We start from the raw sequence: 18,549 nt of genomic DNA, 5'->3' as shown, positions 1-18,549 counted from the left end.
GGCTGCCAGACACCTAGCCAGCCGGGCTTGGCCCTCCTTCCAGAGGGTGGAGGAGGGAACTCCCAGCCAAAGAGACCTGATTGCTTTTCCAGCATCTGTGAGGCCAGTCACAGGACCAGGTGTGGAGACTGTATGAGCAGGGGCTTGGGGGCAGGTTGGGGACCCTGGGGAGGGGCTAGGGGATTCTTGGTCTCACTGCTTTACTAGTGGAGGGTCACAATGAAGACAACCAGCTCCCAAGGGGCCCTAGGCCAGAGGCAGGGGAATGGCAAGACTGGAGCTAGGACAGACGAGGTAATGGGGAGGGACACCCCACACATCCAGAGCAGCTAGCCCCAGCCACAGAGCTAGGAAGGAGTGACTGCCAGCCCAAGAGGCCTTGACTGGGCGCTTGATCTAAGAGGACGAGCAGCCTCTGGAGTCTACTTGGCTCGCAATGCGCTCAGAACCGGCCGAGCCTGTCCGTCCTATCCCCAGAGGAGCCAGGGCAGAGGCTAAGAAGGCTCCTGAGGACACAGGGCAAGCCCGGGGTCACGGTGACAGGCGGAGTGCAACCGAGGAGGACAAGTGAGAGGAGGAAGGGCAGCATCTTGGACAGTGCCTTCTAACCCCTCCCTGGTTGCTTTCATCTCTAAATTGGGAGTCACGGTGTCCCCTCAACAAGTCCCGGGAAGGGAAATGTGGGCACACACACACAGCCTGCCTGGCACGCAGGAGCATGGGAAAGCCACCATTCTCTTGCCACCTGACTTCCCGGGGGGACCCATGGAAGCAGAGCAGGGTTGGATGCCCTCGGGGAGGGCGTGAGTGGCCACAGACGCAGTGTAGGGTAGCTCTGTGCCCACCATGCCTGCTACCATGCTCCACTTCGACACTGACTCCTTGACAGCAGAGGAAGCTGAGGCATAGGCAGGAGGGCTGACCCAGGCTTCCCGATGACAAGGATGCCTTCCGAGTTGGGCTTTCCCAGCCACCGCATCAAAGACAGGAAGTAGTCACTGGCCCCAGGCTGTGGCTCTGCCACTCTGCATTTACACGTGTCCCTTCCCTGCATGGCTCATGTGGACCCCTCCTGGGACTAATGTGCCCGGCCCTAAGCAGCATCTCAGCTGGGCCCTGGTAGCTGATGCAAAGGGTTCTCAGGTACCCGACCATCTGCTTTCTCTACCCCAGTTGCTGGTGCTGGCCCTGGGGTCCAGGAGGCACCGAAGAGGAAGGCCAGAGTATGTGTTGTCCCTGGTCACCATCAGCCCACAGCTGGGTTATCATCAGACGGCCCATCCCTGCACAGCACTCCCTACCTGGCTATGTGCTCTGAACAAGCCCTAAGCCTCAGGCTTCCCATCCGTGACACTGGGACGGCCACCACACCATCCCAGCTCCTCCTGAGGGTCAAGTAAGATGACCCTGAGCTCTCACACAGCATGGCTGGTTCTCTAGCTGGGTATACCTGACCTTCAGAGTCCCAGCTCTAACTCATCACCTGAGCATGTGAGCCATCCAGAGCTGGATCGTGAGACATCGGGGACCCCTCTCAATGGGCCTGGTCTCTTCCATACAGACCTGCTTAAGCATTTACGGGGCTCATCCAACCAATGACACTTAAGGGGAAAAACTACCTGGATTCCCTCCCTTGATGTTTCATGAAATGAGAGGGCGCCACTCTCTCTGCTGCTTGCCTTTGACTTTCACCTGACTATGTGCAGGTGGCAATGCCTAGAGCTGCGGCTGCCCCGTGGGACTGGGAAGCAACCATTCGGGTGATTACATAGCAGGACGGCAGAAAGGCGGAAGGCTGGTGTGCACACCAGCACCAGTGTCAGAACACCTAAGGGTGCCTCACTACATGAAGGAAGCTGGGGCACAGGCGGCTACCGCAGACTCCTTTTCCGTGAGGCCCCCTGTGTGGTCACACGATGGACACGGACAGCAGAAAGGAGCTGGTCTGTCCCTGGCCACCCAGAGCGCGGGCCACTCCCGCTCACCTGTGACAGCAGCCAGTCCACCAGCTTGCTCCCGGGGACCACGGACTTGTAGGTCTTCAGGTGGTAATCGCGGTCCCTGGGGAAGAGGTGGACAATGAGGGGCAGCAATGGGGGGGCATGGTGGACAATAATTGGCAGCATAGGGGGCCATGCTGGGCAATGGGCACTGGGGGGAGCAGATTCCTGGAGCCTGTTCCAGCTGGAAGGGCCTCAACAAACATGGGACCTGAACAGTCAAACTGCAAAATGCTCCGGCTTAAGTGGCCAGACACTGAGGTCTATAGCCCTGGGTGGAGCTGCTGATGTAAATTCAGGATTGGGTGTGGTTTGTTGTGAGCACTTGTCTCAGCTAAGTGGGGACCCTTGGGTACAGCCCCACCACCACTAAAAAGTCATGCCAGCAGGCTGAAAGGAAACAGGTAGAGGCCGCAGGGGCCCTGGAGGAAGTTCCACCCCTCTGCCATGACCGCCTAGAACTGGCACAGGGCAGCTAACAAGTGTGAACGAAGGGGCAGGGCTGTGGGTGAAGGGTTCCCTGACCTCACAGATAACAAACAGGCTGAACATGAACAACAGTCATGTCGCCCTGTCCCTGTCCCTCCATCCATGTAATACAGACTAACCTACTCACTTTTGCTGCCAGGAGCCTGTGAGCAAGCTTTCCATGACTTTAGCCCTCAGGGCACCAGGAGGTGCGAGCTGCTGCTAGGCCCCTTTGGCACTCACTCAACAAACACTGGTCCAGTGTTGCTCCACTCGAGGCCAAGGCCCTTCCAGAAAGCCGTTTGAATGCAGACTTAAGCAGCCAATAAAAAATCAAAATAAAAGTTGCATTAAATTAAATTAAAAACTCAAGACTCCATAGCCTGGAGCATTTGAAAACCCCATGGGGACAGGTGGCTCCTGGGAGCAACAGTGTAGGCACAGAACACCAGAAGGCATGGCTCTGACAGGGAGTGTGGACAGCTCCTGAGTGGGGTTGCTAGGACAGTGGCCAGGGTAGGCTTGAGATGCTCAGTGGCACAGCCCTTGTCCCATCCCAGGAAAAACCAAACGTAAAAGGCATCATGGAAGCCATCTTGACAGAGTGGCACTGGGACGAATGGGAACTGAGGAAATGGAGGAGAGAGTGTTCCATAGCAGCAGCAAGTGCAAAGGCCCTGGGGGCGCCCTACTGTACAACCTGCCTCAGCCCAACCTAGTGGGGAACAGAAAGGCTGAGTGACCGTCCAAGGTCGCATGGCCGGCAACCAGCAGGTCACGCCAATGTCGGCCTGGCTCTCCTGTCCCTTCCTACGTGGCAGTACTTTCCACAGATTCGCTCACGTCCTCCAGTCTGGTGGAGGTCAGTTATTAGCCCTGTCCGACGGAGAAGGAGGCAAGCGGCTCAGAGGGGTCAGGATACAGGTGGGGCCGTTCGGTTCCCGTCTGGTGGAGATGCCACGGGGGACTTACTTGATCACGGGGACGTAGAGGCTGTGCAGCCGGCAGTACAGTCTCACCCCCTGTAAGCAAGAAGCAGGGTCTGAATCAGCCACATCTTCTGGGCCTCTGGGGGATGAGGGGAGGCAGGGCGGGCTGCAGGGACACAGGCCTGCCGTGCAGGGACCACCAGCCGGACCGGGGCCTCGAGGCTGAAGGAGGACGTCCTACCTTGGACATGATGTCCTCCAGCTCACTGCGGGCCTTGTAGGTGCCATCATCGTAGCGGAAGCGATACATCACCTGCTCGTTCTTAAACTGGTGCTTGTCGGAGACTGAAAGGACCAGGCGGACTGGTGAGGCCAGAAACGCCCTCCACCTCCACTCTTTGGTCCCCCAGTACATCGAGGGGACCAAAGAGTGGGAGGCCCATGGCCTGGCAGAGCCTGGCAACCTAGCTAGACATCTGTGAGTGCCTCTGAGTTGGCCAGCCCGTGGAAATGATGGGAACCAAGCACTCCAGGGTAGAGACCAGGCTGCTGGGATCTTGACAGCTACCTCTCAATTCTGCTGGAGACTGAGACCCAGAAGCAGATTCTGTGGCCCAAAGTTCTAAAGACAGAGACTTCCCTCCCCACTGGACGCTCAGTGGCTCCTGTCTGGCTCTGCGGGCCCACACAGCAGCCAGGGCTTCATGTGGCAATCCCTCCTCTACACAGCGTCAGCCAAGCCCAGAGTCTCTCTACAGTCACTCTACAGTGACTCCCATGAGCTCTCAGACCCCGCAGCCGAGTCCCTTCCCCAGCTCCAAGCCGCTTGATCTGACTTCCTAACATGCCCTGTCCCCTCAGGAGGCAGCCTCACTGCCTTCCCTGCTGTTCCCCACAGACCACTCCGCACCCTCCCCCATCACTCAGCTTTGGTCGTCCCCCTACCCAGAGCCAGGACCCCCACCGGCCTCTCCAAGCCCCTGTTCAGAACTGAGCTCCTCCCATCCCGACCGCCACGCCCTGCTCTCCCCAGCACCACCTTCTACTACCTTCTTCTTCTCCCCACCAAGCACAAGGTCAGCTCTGTGATGACAGGACCTGTCCCACTCACGGCTGTGCGAGCAAGTGCCTGCCATAAACATCTACAAACTAGCCAGAACTTAAACGGACAGCTCGCACTTTCTGAAGAGGCAAAAAGAAGATTCTACTCCCTGGCCGCTTGCCTACTGAGGAGTCCTCCCATGCCAGTGCCCATGTGAATACTGATTCTGCAGCCCCAGAGAAGTATCATGAGGCAGCCATGGTCCTGGGTCAGTGGGAGAGGGATGGAGCCAGCAGCTTGGGCGCACAGGAGCACGCTTCTGGGAGAAGGGCAGCTTCCCTGTCACGCAGCCTACTGTGCCACACCTACTCACCATGGTGGATAATGCCGTTCTCCAACAGGGCTTGGCCCAAGTTGACCCCTTCTTCCGTCTTGCTGATCTCACCAATTTCCAGGAGCCAGGCGACAAACTCACTGCCAGAAAACAGAAGATGCAATGAGATGGTCCCTAGTCCCAGAGCCAAACTGGTCTGGCCCCACCCATCCCAGGAATGATTGCATCTTCCCACTGGCACACAAAAAAACAGCAGCCATAGCCCAAAAAACTGTGATAAGGCTAGTTTGTGCCTTTTCAGGTGGCTAAAACCAACCACAGGTCTGCCTTATCCACCCAGGAATGGAAGGCGGGTGGGTGAATGGATGAATGGATGGATGGATGGATAGCAGGCAGATGAATGGGTCGGTGGCAGGCACATGAATGGATGAGCAGATGGGTGTGTGGTTAGATGGATGGTGGCTGTTTGGTAGATGGAGGAATGACGGAGGAATGGGTGTGTGGATGAATGATGGATACATTCACAGGTGGATGGGTGGGTGGATAATGGGCAAGTGGGTAGGTAGATGTATAGACAGAGGGTGAAAGGACAGATGGACGGTTGATGGTTGGTAGATAAATGAATGAGTGGTGGATGGATAACTGGAAGGATGAATGGGGTGGCTTGTGAGTGGGTAAACGGATGGATGGGTGAATGGATGGATGATGACAGATGAGTGGACAGTGGGTAGGAGATAGATGGATGGATAGACCGTTGGTAGGTGGATGGATGGACGAGTAGGTGGGTGAATGAAGGATGGATAGAGAACAGGTGATAGATGGGTGATGGGGAAGTACATGTGTGGGTAGACTACTCTACGTTGGATCTGTGGATGGAGGCATCAGCCAGTGGATATATACCAGGCCGTGCGGTATGTAGGCAAATGAGAAGAATGAACATGTGGATGAGCCATCAGAGAGATCAACGCTGGATGGATGGGCAGAAGAGGAGGTTTGGAGTGGAGGATGCTAGGTGGATGATGGAGGTACACTGTGGAAAGCTGCATGGGGGACTAGATGAGGTATGGACACTAGACGTGTGTGTATGTGTGTACATAGTATGTGGATGGAACACACAGAGTAAGCAGGAGGCAATACCAAACCCAGAAAGTCAGGAAAGCCCAGTGGCTCAAGCCTTAGCCTCTGTGTCCTCACCACGCTCCAACAGGGCTTCCCCATTACTCAGAAGGAATTCAACTCTACCTCAACTGTCCAACATATCTGCTCAGAAATATGTGTACCTTCATCAACCATCAACCACCCCCAACTCCAAACCTAGACCTTCATCCAGACCAGACTTCTCTGTTCTACCCCATCCTCTGTGCTTTAGCTCATTCACCACTGTTCTCTTCTTAAAAAAAAAAAAATAAATAAAATAAAAATTCCTAGACTTCATCATGACCCTGGGCCTTTGCAACTGCTATTCCATCCACCTAGAAATGCCCTTCCCTGGCTCTTCTTTCCATGCCACCTCTTTCAAGGGTCAACAATCCATACCACCCCTAGGGAGGCCCAACAGATGCCCACCCTGACTACGCTTCTTTTGGTACTAAGCACTCTCTGCCTGGAGTGATGGGTTTAGGTGTGTGTGTGTGTGTGTGTGTGTGTGTGTGTGTGTGTGTGTGTGTGTTAATCAGCCCCCCCGCGCCCACACAAATACCCAGAATATAACCCCTGAGAGATGTGAGGGCTGACCTTACTCTTGTCTCTTTCCCTGATACACTTTGAAACTCAAGAGCCCTCCACTCAACAAAAGGGATGAGCAAGTTGGGATCTTCCGGGCTCGGCAGGAAGGTTAAGGGCACAAATAGAACAGGTAGCTTTTCTAGCTCCAAGTGACAGCCCAGGGGTCAGACTCAGCCAACCCTTCTGGGGTCCCAGCCCCTGAGGCCTCTTGAGCTCAGCACAGATTTCAGCCCACTGGAGCCAGAGGAAGGGGGTAAGCAAGCAGCGCCCACCAGCATGGCCAGCAATGCCCAGCCCCCTTTATGGAAACCAGCTGTCCCACCTCCAGTTACAGCAGGGGACGCTATTTTTAGCTTTTAGTGCTGGCAGAGGAAAGGCCTGCCCTTATGTAGGTAACAGCATTGTGAGGCATTCAGAAAGTCCACGAGGCGGCCAGGGAGGTGGAAAAGAAACAGGTAGATTTCTGGCACTGTGTGTGGGAACTTTCCAGGTTCTGTGTCCCCTTAACCACCTCCCCACCCCCACCCCACTCCATTGTTCTCAAAGTCCCAACTCTCCGGGCAAAGTGAAAACTGCCAGCAACCTCAGAAGGCAAACAGATGTTGGTGTGCCCATTCAAAGAGGCCAGAGGCCAGAGACCCAGGGCAAGGCTGCTCACCAGCTGTCCCATCCAGGGCCACCTCTGGCAGTGATTAACAGCCCTGTGGCCAGAGTGGGAACAGGAAGTATCCCAAAGTGGCTGCAGGAGCAGAAAACAGAAGAACAGAGGGGAGCAATTGAATGGTGATTCTGCCCACGCTAGATCTTGCTACCCCTTGGGAAACCAAGCTGGTTCTTTAGCTGGTTGGGCAAACTAAAGCAAAGCTGTCCCTATCTGGGGGGGGGGGGGCGGGGGGGACAAGATGCAGCTGGACAAAGCTCAACAGGATGCAGCTGGCAACTGGTTTGCCTAGGGACATCTGGAATTAGTGGGTGGACTTCTTAATCCTGTGAAACTTTAAGCTGGGACTGAGGAGGGAAGCCAGATAAAGTTAAGCTCGTCTTACGCAGGAACCTCGAACTCTGAAAAAGGGATGCTGGCCAGGCGGATAGTGTGCCAAGCCAGTCAAAGCGGAGGCCATTGTTCAAAGATCCCACCACAACCCTGTGGATCCAACTCTACAAGAGAGAGAGAAAGAAACCTGCTATTTCCTACCAAGCTCTCGGCTGTTAAATGCTGTTGTCTAAGATGGTATTTTCTGAACCCTGACCCCAGGCTTCTTCTTGTACTGGACCATCAGGGTCTCTGGATGGAGGAGGAGTGGTCCCAGGCTTCCAGACAGACGTTCCCACAGCAGTGGGAGGCACTGAAAAAAGCTGGGATCACATGGTGGAGCCCACTGACAGCTAGGCTGCGCCAGCTTCCGTTCTCCCTCTTTCCTGCCCGATGAACACTGTTCCGTCTGCTGCAGGTCAAGGCCAAGGCTGGGCACAGAGGACACCAGGGCTCAGCTTTGCCCTTCTTTAGTGGGAGCCATCTGATCGGAGGCCCCATGTGCCACAAAGCTCCCAGAACAAACACCTTTCTGCCTGTCTCCTGCATAGGCCAAGGCCGCCAATGCCTGGAGCCCAAGGTTGATCCATCTCCCAGGTCCTCACAAGTCTTTAGGGATCTTCTGTGGTTGAATGGTTACTTTCTGAGACAGGTTCCTGCCTTGTCACCCAGGCCTACCTTGAACACTTCCTGCTCATACCTCAGCCTCATGAGTGCCAGGATTGCAGGTACCCAGTTTGGTCTGTTGCTCCCAGCTGTGCACACAGGAGTTGCTGCAGCAAAGCCACCTCCCTAGGAGCTCACGATGTGTAGATGTTAACAGCAAGGCCTCTAACCACCGCCAAGGGTGGCAGCCAATGCCTTCTCCTTCCAGGAAACCTTCCCAAACTGCCTAACTGGCACACCTTGTCCTGAGTGATCCCGAGCTCTCACAACCATCTCTCACCTACTCAGCCTCCCTGCGCACCAAAAGCCTGACCCCTGACCCAGCGCTGCCAGATGCAGCCCTGCTAGTTCCTGGGCTGTGCCGACTCAGAACTCCCACCACTCCAGTGCCACGGTTCACACAAGCCACCGGATCCTTGCATCTGCCATGCCCTACCCAGGCACGCTGCGCCTCGGGTCTTCTTGTGGCTGACACTTGCTTGTCACTCAGATCTTGGTTAAAAGGTAACTTCTGCTAAGAGATTGATCTTACCCACCCTGGCTGAATCACCTTCACAACTCTCCCCTTCACAGCATCCTACAATTGCCTTGCAGCGTTCACCGGCCCAATGGGTTCCTTCTTTAATCTGTCTACTTGTCTACTGACCACTTCCTGTAGGAACAGTCATTTCCCTTTGGACAAGAAGTTGGTCTCTTCAGTTTCCTACTGCCTGTTAGCAAGAAGAAGAAGGAAGGAAGGAAGGAAGGAACGAACGAACGAACGAACGAACTAATTTTTGTCTTTCTGGCTAATCTGAGGATGCTGGAAGGCAGGTACATAGATACACAGAAATAAACACACACACACACACAGACAGACATAGAGAAGTAAAGAAGGAAAGAAAGAGAGATGCTCTCCCACAGTGCACAGATTTTATTGCTGAAAAGTGAAATCTGCTTCTGAGTGGGGCACAAACTGGTCACTTCTTCACACCTGTCCCTATCACATGATGACACAAGCATGGCCCAGGGCTCTGGCCAGCACCGTGCTGAGGGCCACTGTGTTCCCACTGGGTCCTCCAGCCTTTCTCTTTCCTTAGTTATCATTAACTGAGACCCAGGGACATTAACCGAGCGCCCAAAGCCATTGAGCAAGAAGGTGCGGAAGTAACACACAGGGGTCCCAGTCTGTCTCAAAGCCCGGCCTTAAGATGTTATGAAGATAAACAAGACACTCGGCAACTGGGGAGTGCCAGTCCAGTAGCAGACAGGCGAGGGGAAAGCAATGACTGAGGAACCCTGAAAATGCTGAGGAGAGATTCAATGAAGCAAGCACTGAGGCAGTGAGAGAACACCAGTCTGGAGTCATGACGTCCTGGGTACAAACCCTGCCTCCACACTGTGGCAGTGTGACTCTGCACAGAACCCTTTCCTCTCTGGGCCTCAGTTTCTTCACCCTCAACATGGGGACAATGGCAGGGACCTGCCTCGTGGTGTTGTGTGAGAGCCACGGCCCAAATGTGGATGCCATAAACTGGATTAAGGGCTAGAGGGACCTGGGTCCCAGGCACCTATTCTTCTTACAGAAGGGACCTGGGGCTCCTCTCCTGGAGCTGCGCACTGGCGGGGAAGGGGTGTTGGAAGCCCAGGCAGGTGCAGAGGAAAGCCAAGCCTGAAGAAACATGTTCTCTTAACAGGAAGTCAGGTCCTGTGGGCCCCGTGCTTACATGAGCTGTGCTGCTGGCTGGGGTTCAAATGGGCAGCAAGCAAAATCTCCTCTAATCCTTCCTGAGGAGCCGGGCCTCAGAAGTCTTAATCACAGACAGGTTATCCCATCCGATGGGCTGGCAGGAAGGCTCTCTGGTACCACACACCCTACCCCAGGCAGAAGGGGGAGGGGGCTTCTAGAGAAAAGGCCTTTGCAGTGGAATTGGGGATTGGCAATGGAAACAGCCAGGGGCCTTTCCAGCCTCTCTAGCTAACTCCCACAGGACTCCGGGACCCAGTTCTCTCCTTTCCACAGAGCCTCAGGGAAGCAGAACCAAAACAGCTGACCACCAAGGACAACGAATAGAACAGGCTGAAAATCCTGATTTCCCCTCCCCCCCAACCCATCCCTGGACTCTTTAACACTAGGCCTCGGGGCCTACCCTGGGCTATCTCCTAACTCCACAGGCTCCAACGGCAATTAAGCCCCATGGTGGAAACGGATACCAGGAGGGCTTTGTGCTACAAACATCTAAAACCAGGTTCCTGACATTCTGGCTTCTGCCCTCCACCTTCTCCACCATGTCATCACCTACCCAGGGGCACCCACCTCTCTGGCCACTGGCCACAGAGGCCTCAGTGCCCAACACTACCGGCCCAGATTCTTCTATTCACACGGTGTGGCCCACAGGGAAGGTCTCCTGACTGAAAAGCCACGCCATGGGCCTCCAATATAGTATTCCCAGTCTTTCTGGGAATATCTCCAGCCTCCTCCGTAATGTGCTGGCCACCAGCTCCAGCCCGCCTCAGACCCACCCTGTCTCATCTCCCTCATCTTCTGAGCACAGTCCTAGGCTCCTCTGCCTTGGCCATGGTGGAACAGAACAGAGACAGGCAGGGTGCAGGAAGCCCAGTCTCAGCTCCTATCATGTACTCCCTTACAGGAAGCAGGTTTACACAGTGGCTCAGAGGCAAACTCGGAGGACATACCTTCGGCAGACAAACCCTGCCAGCCCTGACCCTCATCTGGGCCTGCTCCACAGGCCTGAGGGGCATCAAGCGGCTGTGCAAGCAGGTCCCAGGAGAGAGAGAGAGAGAGAGAGAGAGAGAGAGGCAGGACGGGGCAAAGCAGATGCGGGGTGGCCCGCTGGGACCAGGCTGCGGAAGCACTCACTTGCCGAGGAAGCACTTGGGCACAGTGCTCAGCTTCCGCCGGCGGTCTTTGATCAAGTTCACCTTCTTGGTCATCATCATGTGGTACAGCTTCTCCCCCTTCTCCGCAATCATGACGTACGCGTCACGCTCCATGCCCAGCTTCAGGCCTGCATGGGGACAGGATTGCCACGCGGCTATAGGAGGCAGTCTGGGGCTTCTGGCATTCATGCCTCCCACCTTCACCCTGGCACGGCCAATGCCGCACACCCTTGCCAGAGATCCCTCAAAAGGACTGGGTGGGGACCCACAGAAGCTAATCCTGGGGTAACTGGTGGTCCCCTCGATTCAGAGCCAAGCTCCAGAGCCTTGTCGTGTCCCTCCACACTGCACACACACCCACAGGTCGGCCTGGCCATGCCCACTGGGCCCCACCCGTATGTTCTCACTCACTCACGTGTTCTCTCTGACCCCACCCAGACAATAACAGCCCCAGACTCATGCCCCGTGCTCCTCAGGAAAAGAGCTGTAATTATTCCCATTTTATAAATGAGAAGCTGGGGCCCAGGGAAGAAGGCGTGTTGCCTGAACAGAGGAGGTCAGACCAAGATTTTGCCCCAAGATGTTTGGCTCCAGACCCTGATCTGGGCTCTGACCACAGTGTGAGCCCAGCCCTGAGGTTGAACTTTAGACAGCATTTGCTTCTAAGGACGAGGCTCCCTTAGACCATACACACCTCTTAATGACACATACCCAGCACTAACCACAGCTCTTGATTCTAACCACAAAAGTACAGATCAGTCCCACCCAGTCAGGCCAACTCCCTACCCCTACCCCAGTCCTGCCCCCACCCCGGCCCTAAGGAGTTTCAGTGGGTTGCCCATCCAAAGGCCAAAGCCAAGAGCTTATCTGACCTGTCATTTTATTACATTCTGACTTGATGTTTATGGTGGGGAAGTGCTACCTAAAGGCCCGTTTCTCTAGAAAACGGGCAGAGACCCTGCTGGGGACAGACAGTGACTTGGGTGGTGTGAGGGGGGAGACAGAGGCAGGTGACCCGGACCATGTATGTAGAGGGCAGGCTTGCAGGACCATGATGGCCTCCTGAGGGGAGAGCGGCAAGGAGGGGTTCAGGCGTGGCACCACGGGATGTGCTTCAGCACGGGGTGAGTGGAGAGCCTGATACATGGGCTTAGAAGCGGAGCAAGACAGGCTCAGAGGGCGATGGCACCATGGTAAACGTGAGAAGTCTATGATGCGTATGCCAGCTGGGATTTCGGGCCAGTAGGATGTATTTTGAGGGAAACTGAAGCCCAGTTTGCAAGGATGGCCAAATCCAAAGCCTTGGGCAGCAGAGTCACCGAATCTGCAGCAGGAGTTCACCGAGGCTCAGGTCACTGAACTAACTTGTCCCAAGCACACCCAGGCCCACAAGTTCCCAGCCTGGTGTGGCCTGTACAGCAGCTCAGACACAGACACAGCTCAGAGCCCACCCGTCCCTGTCTCTCAGCTCGAACCCTGAGCTGCCTTTTTGTGAACCACCTTGGTGACTGTGTCCTGAGGGGCTCTCCACCTAACCGGCACCCTGAGGACCCTCCCCCACATTCCCACTCAGGGACAAGTAAACCAAAGCTTAGGCAAGCACCTGAGCAGCAGGGAAAAGAACATGCTGCCATCTACATGCTAGGGGATGACCAGTAAGCCACCTGGGGACTACGGCACAGCTGACTGGTCCCACCAGGTCCCAATATAGTCACAGAGGTCCCCACCCATCCAAACACCTGCTACCTCCAACCCCTCTACAAGGGACGCAGCTCCCAGCCCTAGGCACAGCCTGTTAGGCCCTCCTCCCACCCCCTGCCCTCCTCAGCAGCCCAGGGCCCATCCAGGCACCCACTCTCTCGCTGTTCCCGCTCTCGGATCAGGGCGTCCAGCCACTTCTGTTTCTCCTCCGCCGTCTTGGCCATACACACGAACCACTTGTTCTTGGCCGTGTTGTGAATCTTCCAGCCATTGGTGACCGTGTAGCCGTTGCTGTGGTAATCGGCTGGTAGGAAGCAGTACGCAAACACGGGTCAGTACACTGACAGCTATGTAACTCTCAAGAGCCCACAAAATGGTGAGCGCCGTCAGAGCCAGCCAGGCTTGGGGATCTAAACCTTCACCCCAGCAAGTGCTCCCTCCTGGCTCCTCTGTCACGGGCCATGGAGCCTTGCACACCCCCGTTCCAACACCGCAGTGACACAGGTGTCCTGACCTCTTATGTAGGCTCAACTGCAGTGATGGCAGGAGAAGACACTTGGCCAGGGCTCTGGGAGGCAGCCCTCTCTGAAGACGAAACAGGGAATACAGGATCCCGCCACACCCTGAATCTAAAAAGGGGCCTGCAGGCGTGTCATGGCTCAAAACCACATCAGAACCTTCCCCAGACAGGCTCACGGAACATCTACCGAGATGTGGCTGGTCCCAGCAGAGAATGTCAGAAACGGCCCTAAGCATGGCCACCTGCCTGTGGATTGTTCATACAGTAAATGCTCTCCAGCCACAGGAACTGCCCAGAGCTTCGTGAGGCGTGGGTGTGTCCTGGGGTCAGCACACTGAGCACAGAGTGATGTAGCTTACAGACAGGGCATATGTATTAAAAAAAGTATGGACATGGGGCTGGAGAGATGGCTCAGTGGTTCTTCAATTCCCAGCACCCACATGGCAGCTCACAACTGTCTCTAACTCCATTTCCAAGGGATCTGACACCTTCATACCAATGCACATAAAATAAATTAAATATTTATTATTTGTTAAAAAGCATGTACACAGAGCCACATGCATCTAAAGCCACTTTAATATACATGAGTCTAAGAGCCAGAGGACTTCAAAGAAAAACACCTGGTAAGGAAAACTGGGGAAGTAGTCTTCTTTTTAGACAGTGTCTCACTATAGAGCTCTGACTGGCCTGGAGTTCACTCTGTAAACCAGACGAGTCTTGATCTCACAGAAATCAACCCGCCTCTACTTCTCAAGCGCTGCGATTAAAAGTATACACCACCATACCCAACATGGCAAAAATATTTTCAAGCAGAAAGAAAAAAAAAAAAGGATTGCATTATAAGGGGCTGGGGCGGTGGCTCAGCAGTTAGGAGCACTGGCTGCTCTTCCAGAGGACTGGGGTTCAATTCCCAGCAACCACATGGTGGCTCTCAGCTATCTGTAACTCCAGTTCCAGTGCATCCAACACCTTCCTCTGGCCTCCACGGGCACGGCACACACGTGGTGCACACACACATACAGGCAGGCAAAACATCCATACATATAAAATAAGAATAAAGTGAAATTAATGTAGACAGTAATCCCTTGGCGTATTGGGGGTGGTTGGACCGTTCTGAGTCCTCAGCCCCTCGGCTGTACTTTGAAATCCCATTCAGCAACACAAGAACCGTTACACTTGCCACAGAGCACGCCAGGGCAGGTGGGGAGAGGGTCAGCAGAGATGGCCCACCTGTGCCATCTTCCACATTCTCCACTTCCATGACTTCAGTGTTGATCCGGCCCCTGAAGATATACAGGGAGCCATTGATGGACTTGGTCCTCTTGGTAGATTTCTTGCTCCCGGTGACCCTGAAAGACAGTGAACGTCAGCATTCCCTACAGGGGAGCAGTGACCCTGAGGGAAGCCCAGGGACACAGAGGGGCTCGGGGCTAGGGTAAGGAACCTGGGGTGTCTGCCACTGGACAGGCAATGTGGGGGAGTCTCTTCTCTGCTGGTCACGGAAAATGGGTTTATTGACCTCACAAATCAACTCTTCAGTTAATGGAGACTTCATGGGAGACCACCAGGAAGAACAGAAACTGGTCTAGCAAGCGGGAGGGGCCCACTGGTCTCTAACAGATGGTACCTCCTAAACTGAAACCAGAATAAAAGGCAATCATCCATCCACTCATTCTTCCTTCCATCTATCCATCCACTTACCATCCATCCACCTACCTACTAACCATACTGTCTACATCCACTGTCCATACAGCCATCACACACAAACACACACACACACACACACACACACGAACCAACAACAAACTCCATTTACCCATGATCCATCATCTATCTACTGATTCACCCATCATCCATCCATTCATCGACAAACCATCTATCTATAATCTTCCCACCCACTTGAGTGCCATTCACCCATCCACCCACAAACTCATTCATTCATTCACCTATCTCATCAAGCACCTATCTGTGCACTAGCCCCCACTCATCTATGCGCTCATTCATTCCTCCCCCCGCCTTCCAATCCAACTACACACCTAACTACCCACCTATGCCATCCGTCCATTCACACACCCACTGCCCCACCCACCCCGACTCACGCCTTCACTCAGGCGAATTCCGTTGCCCACACATTCAGTAGCTGCTACAGCCTGTACGTGGTACCCTTCACATCCATCCTCTGACTTGTAAACCCTGGTGTTAATTAGGGGGTGAAGCCTTAAGAGGGGCTCAGATCACAGAGCTGGGGGTATTTCATGAACAGGATTACTGTCTTTCACAAATAGCCCTCAGAGGTGTGCCTGAACCCCCTCCACCATGCCAGGACACATGGAAAGGAAAAGAAAGCCTTGCTGAGCCTGTAGAACTGAAGAAACATGACCTTTAAGATACCCGGTTGTTAGGTCACCCAAACAAATTAAGGTATCAAACAAAGAACATCCTGCCAGGGCTTCCTAGGGACAGAGTACCAAGTGAGGGGCCACGCGTCTAGCAAGTACTGGGAATTGGCTGCCGGCTGCCAGGCGTTCTGCTAGGTGCTGGCCCACAGGGAAGCACAAAATCTCGAGGAACTCCTCTTCCGTTGGGGGAAGCGGTACAGAGCACGGAAAGAGACAGCCGTCACAGCAAAGGCCCTCTGCAGCGCCCCGATCCAGCCAGTGGAGCCAGGGCGGACTGCGGCCAGCCCTCTCCTCTCCCCGAGGCAAGCGGACTGCAGCTGGGTAAACGAGACACTGCGTGCACAGAACAGGCTGAGGAATGGGCCACAAGGTGGCCAGGCCTCCCTGGGAAGGGAGCTGTCTGCGGGAGACCTGGGCTCCTGCCGCACGGGGGAGTCAAGGGGTGAGGGTGGGAGCAGCAGGGCTGAATGTGACTGGCAGACTCAGGCTCTCAGGCTCCGGGGGCCTGTGATGAGGGCCAGTCTCTGTAAGAGTTGGAGAGGGACCGTGCGTTTCCCCAGGCACTGGCTGGCTGAACTCTGTTTTATTACAAATTTACAAGCAGGTGTATGTTGGTTCATACGCAGGATGAACCGCAGCTCATCTTCCTCCTTCCATGTGTGCACAGGTAGGTATGTGTGCTTTTCTGTGTGTACACCTGGGTGCGCAGGTACACGGAGGTGTTGGGAATGGATGCATGTGCATGTATGTGTAAGCGTGTGCATGTATGTGTGAGCGTGTGCATGTATGTGTAAGCGTGTGCATGTATGTGTGAGCGTGTGCATGTATGTGTGAGCATGTGCATGTATGTGTGAGCGTGTGCATGTATGTGTAAGCGTGTGCATGTATGTGTAAGCGTGTGCATGTATGTGTGAGCATGTGCATGTATGTGTGAGCGTGTGCATGTATGTGTGAGCGTGTGCATGTATGTGTGAGCGTGTGCATGTATGTGTGAGCGTGTGCATGTATGTGTGAGCGTGTGCATGTATGTGTGAGCGTGTGCATGTATGTGTGAGCGTGTGCATGTATGTGTGAGCGTGTGCATGTATGTGTGAGCGTGTGCATGTATGTGTGAGCGTGTGCATGTATGTGTGAGCGTGTGCATGTTGGCTATGCTTGTGCGTATGTATGTGTGTTTGCGTGTGCAGGTACAAACGTTGCGTGAGTGTACGTATGCATGGTTATCTGCTTGTGTGCATGAGCGTGGATTTCTGTCCGTCTGTGAGCACGCAGGTGACCGTGTGCACACGCAGAGATCCTGCCAGGTCTGTTTCTCAGAGAGCCCTAACCGACAGAGGTTTTGATGTCACTTACTGGCAATGAGGAAGAACTGAGGAGACAAACGTCTAGGACGAGAGTGTGGACATAAAAGACAAGCACTAGCCCTAACCCTCACCTCGAGCCTGGCACCAGCCCAGCCACTTCACAGTGGTGCCTGGACGCGTCTTGCTCACCCCAGAGGGCAAGGGTGTTTCAGCCACACACCCCTCCCCCACAGGGCAGCAATGCTTCAGCCCACGGCAGACACGAACGCAGCACCGGGTCGCTCAGCAGCAGCGGGGCCTGGGCTTTGAACCACTGTGACACTGGCTTCTCAGATCAGAGTGGGCATTAACAGGGCATGAGACTCAGCTCTTCTCGGCCTCGCTTTCCCCTACTGTAACTGAGAGGGTCGACTTTTAAAACATCACCTTCCTCCTTTGGTGGTCAAACTTAACAAGAACACTTTCTCTGTCTCAGACTGCTCCACCCACATCCCAGACAGGGACAAGACAGCTAGCAGATGTCTAGTCACATCAGGTACTTCCTGACGCTACTCCAGTCAGTCAGGCTCCATCCAGCAACACCTGACCCTGCCCACAGGGCACTCAGCATTCCCGCTGTTAATCTAGAGGCAGGACACTGGCCTCGCGCCCAGTCCTCTCGGGAGACCAGTGCCCTTTCCCTTGGGCCAGCTCCCTGTGTCACTAAAGAGGGAGCGGACTTCAGAGAGCTTAGCGTGGCCATAGGAAGGTCAGAGACAGTCCCTGCAGAAGCCAAGACGGTGGAATCCACTGCTGTTCCTCCCAGGGCAGATGACACAGAGAAAGAAGGGGCAGACAAGAAAGCCATGGGTTGGGAGCTATCCACAGAGTTCTGAGGGGACAGGCTGTTTCCCAAACCCTAGCACTCTGGAAAAAGCACCTGCCTCTAACAGCCAGGGCAGGGAAGGGCTGGGGATGGCGTCTCACAGCACCCTTAGGATTGTCAAAGAAGGCCTCTAAGGGTGGTCCCAGCAGGACAAGGGACGTGAGACAGCAACGGAGAAGAGCCTTAGAGGGCAGGCAGGGGAACACCTGCAGAAGAGGCAGGCTGAACATGCCTACGCTGGGAGATGACACAAAGGGAGACTGAGGCCAGCGGTGAGAAGGACCAACCCCCAGAACAAAGAGGACGGACAGTGTGAGGGGCCCTGTGCACCCGAAACCCAAAGGTGAGTGCAGGCTCCATGCAGGTGCACCTGCAGCCAGCCCCAACTTCATGCACCAGGCACTTACTACCTTCACATCCTCAAAGACCCTGTGAGGGACATTCAAAGAAGGAAACTGAGGCACAGGTAGAAGTTGTGGAGCTAGAGAAGTGTCCAAACTCTGAAGTAACATACAGAGCACAGATGTGGCCCCTGCCACAGAAGAGGAAACTGAGGCCACACATGTCCACCGCCCCCACCCCCGCGGTCAGCTTGTTCACACAGCCTTAGAGCTGGGAACAAACAAGGAAACTAAAACCTGAGGCTCTGAGACAACAATCTTTAAGGCCACAAAGCCACAACG

At 54.7% G+C, this 18,549-nt stretch overlaps 1 protein-coding gene across 1 annotated transcript in view; it reads right to left on the bottom strand.

Moving 5' to 3' along the window:
* Prex1 (phosphatidylinositol-3,4,5-trisphosphate dependent Rac exchange factor 1) overlaps window positions 1–18,549 on the bottom strand; it is a 147,727-nt gene that overhangs the window by 31,523 nt on the left and 97,655 nt on the right. The window contains exons 8-14 of the mRNA XM_021637937.2: window positions 14,529–14,647; window positions 12,933–13,082; window positions 11,058–11,205; window positions 4,813–4,913; window positions 3,639–3,742; window positions 3,441–3,490; window positions 1,986–2,061 (exon numbers count right to left, since the gene is read on the bottom strand). Coding sequence (XP_021493612.1) covers window positions 1,986–2,061; window positions 3,441–3,490; window positions 3,639–3,742; window positions 4,813–4,913; window positions 11,058–11,205; window positions 12,933–13,082; window positions 14,529–14,647 — 748 coding nt within the window. The remainder of the gene's footprint in view (window positions 1–1,985; window positions 2,062–3,440; window positions 3,491–3,638; window positions 3,743–4,812; window positions 4,914–11,057; window positions 11,206–12,932; window positions 13,083–14,528; window positions 14,648–18,549) is intronic.

Source organism: Meriones unguiculatus, chromosome 4 (assembly GCF_030254825.1).
Source record: "Meriones unguiculatus strain TT.TT164.6M chromosome 4, Bangor_MerUng_6.1, whole genome shotgun sequence".
Classification (NCBI taxonomy): domain Eukaryota; kingdom Metazoa; phylum Chordata; class Mammalia; order Rodentia; family Muridae; genus Meriones; species Meriones unguiculatus.
The sequence above is the reverse complement of the archived record's forward strand: the minus strand, read 5'-3'. Positions and strand labels throughout refer to the sequence as shown.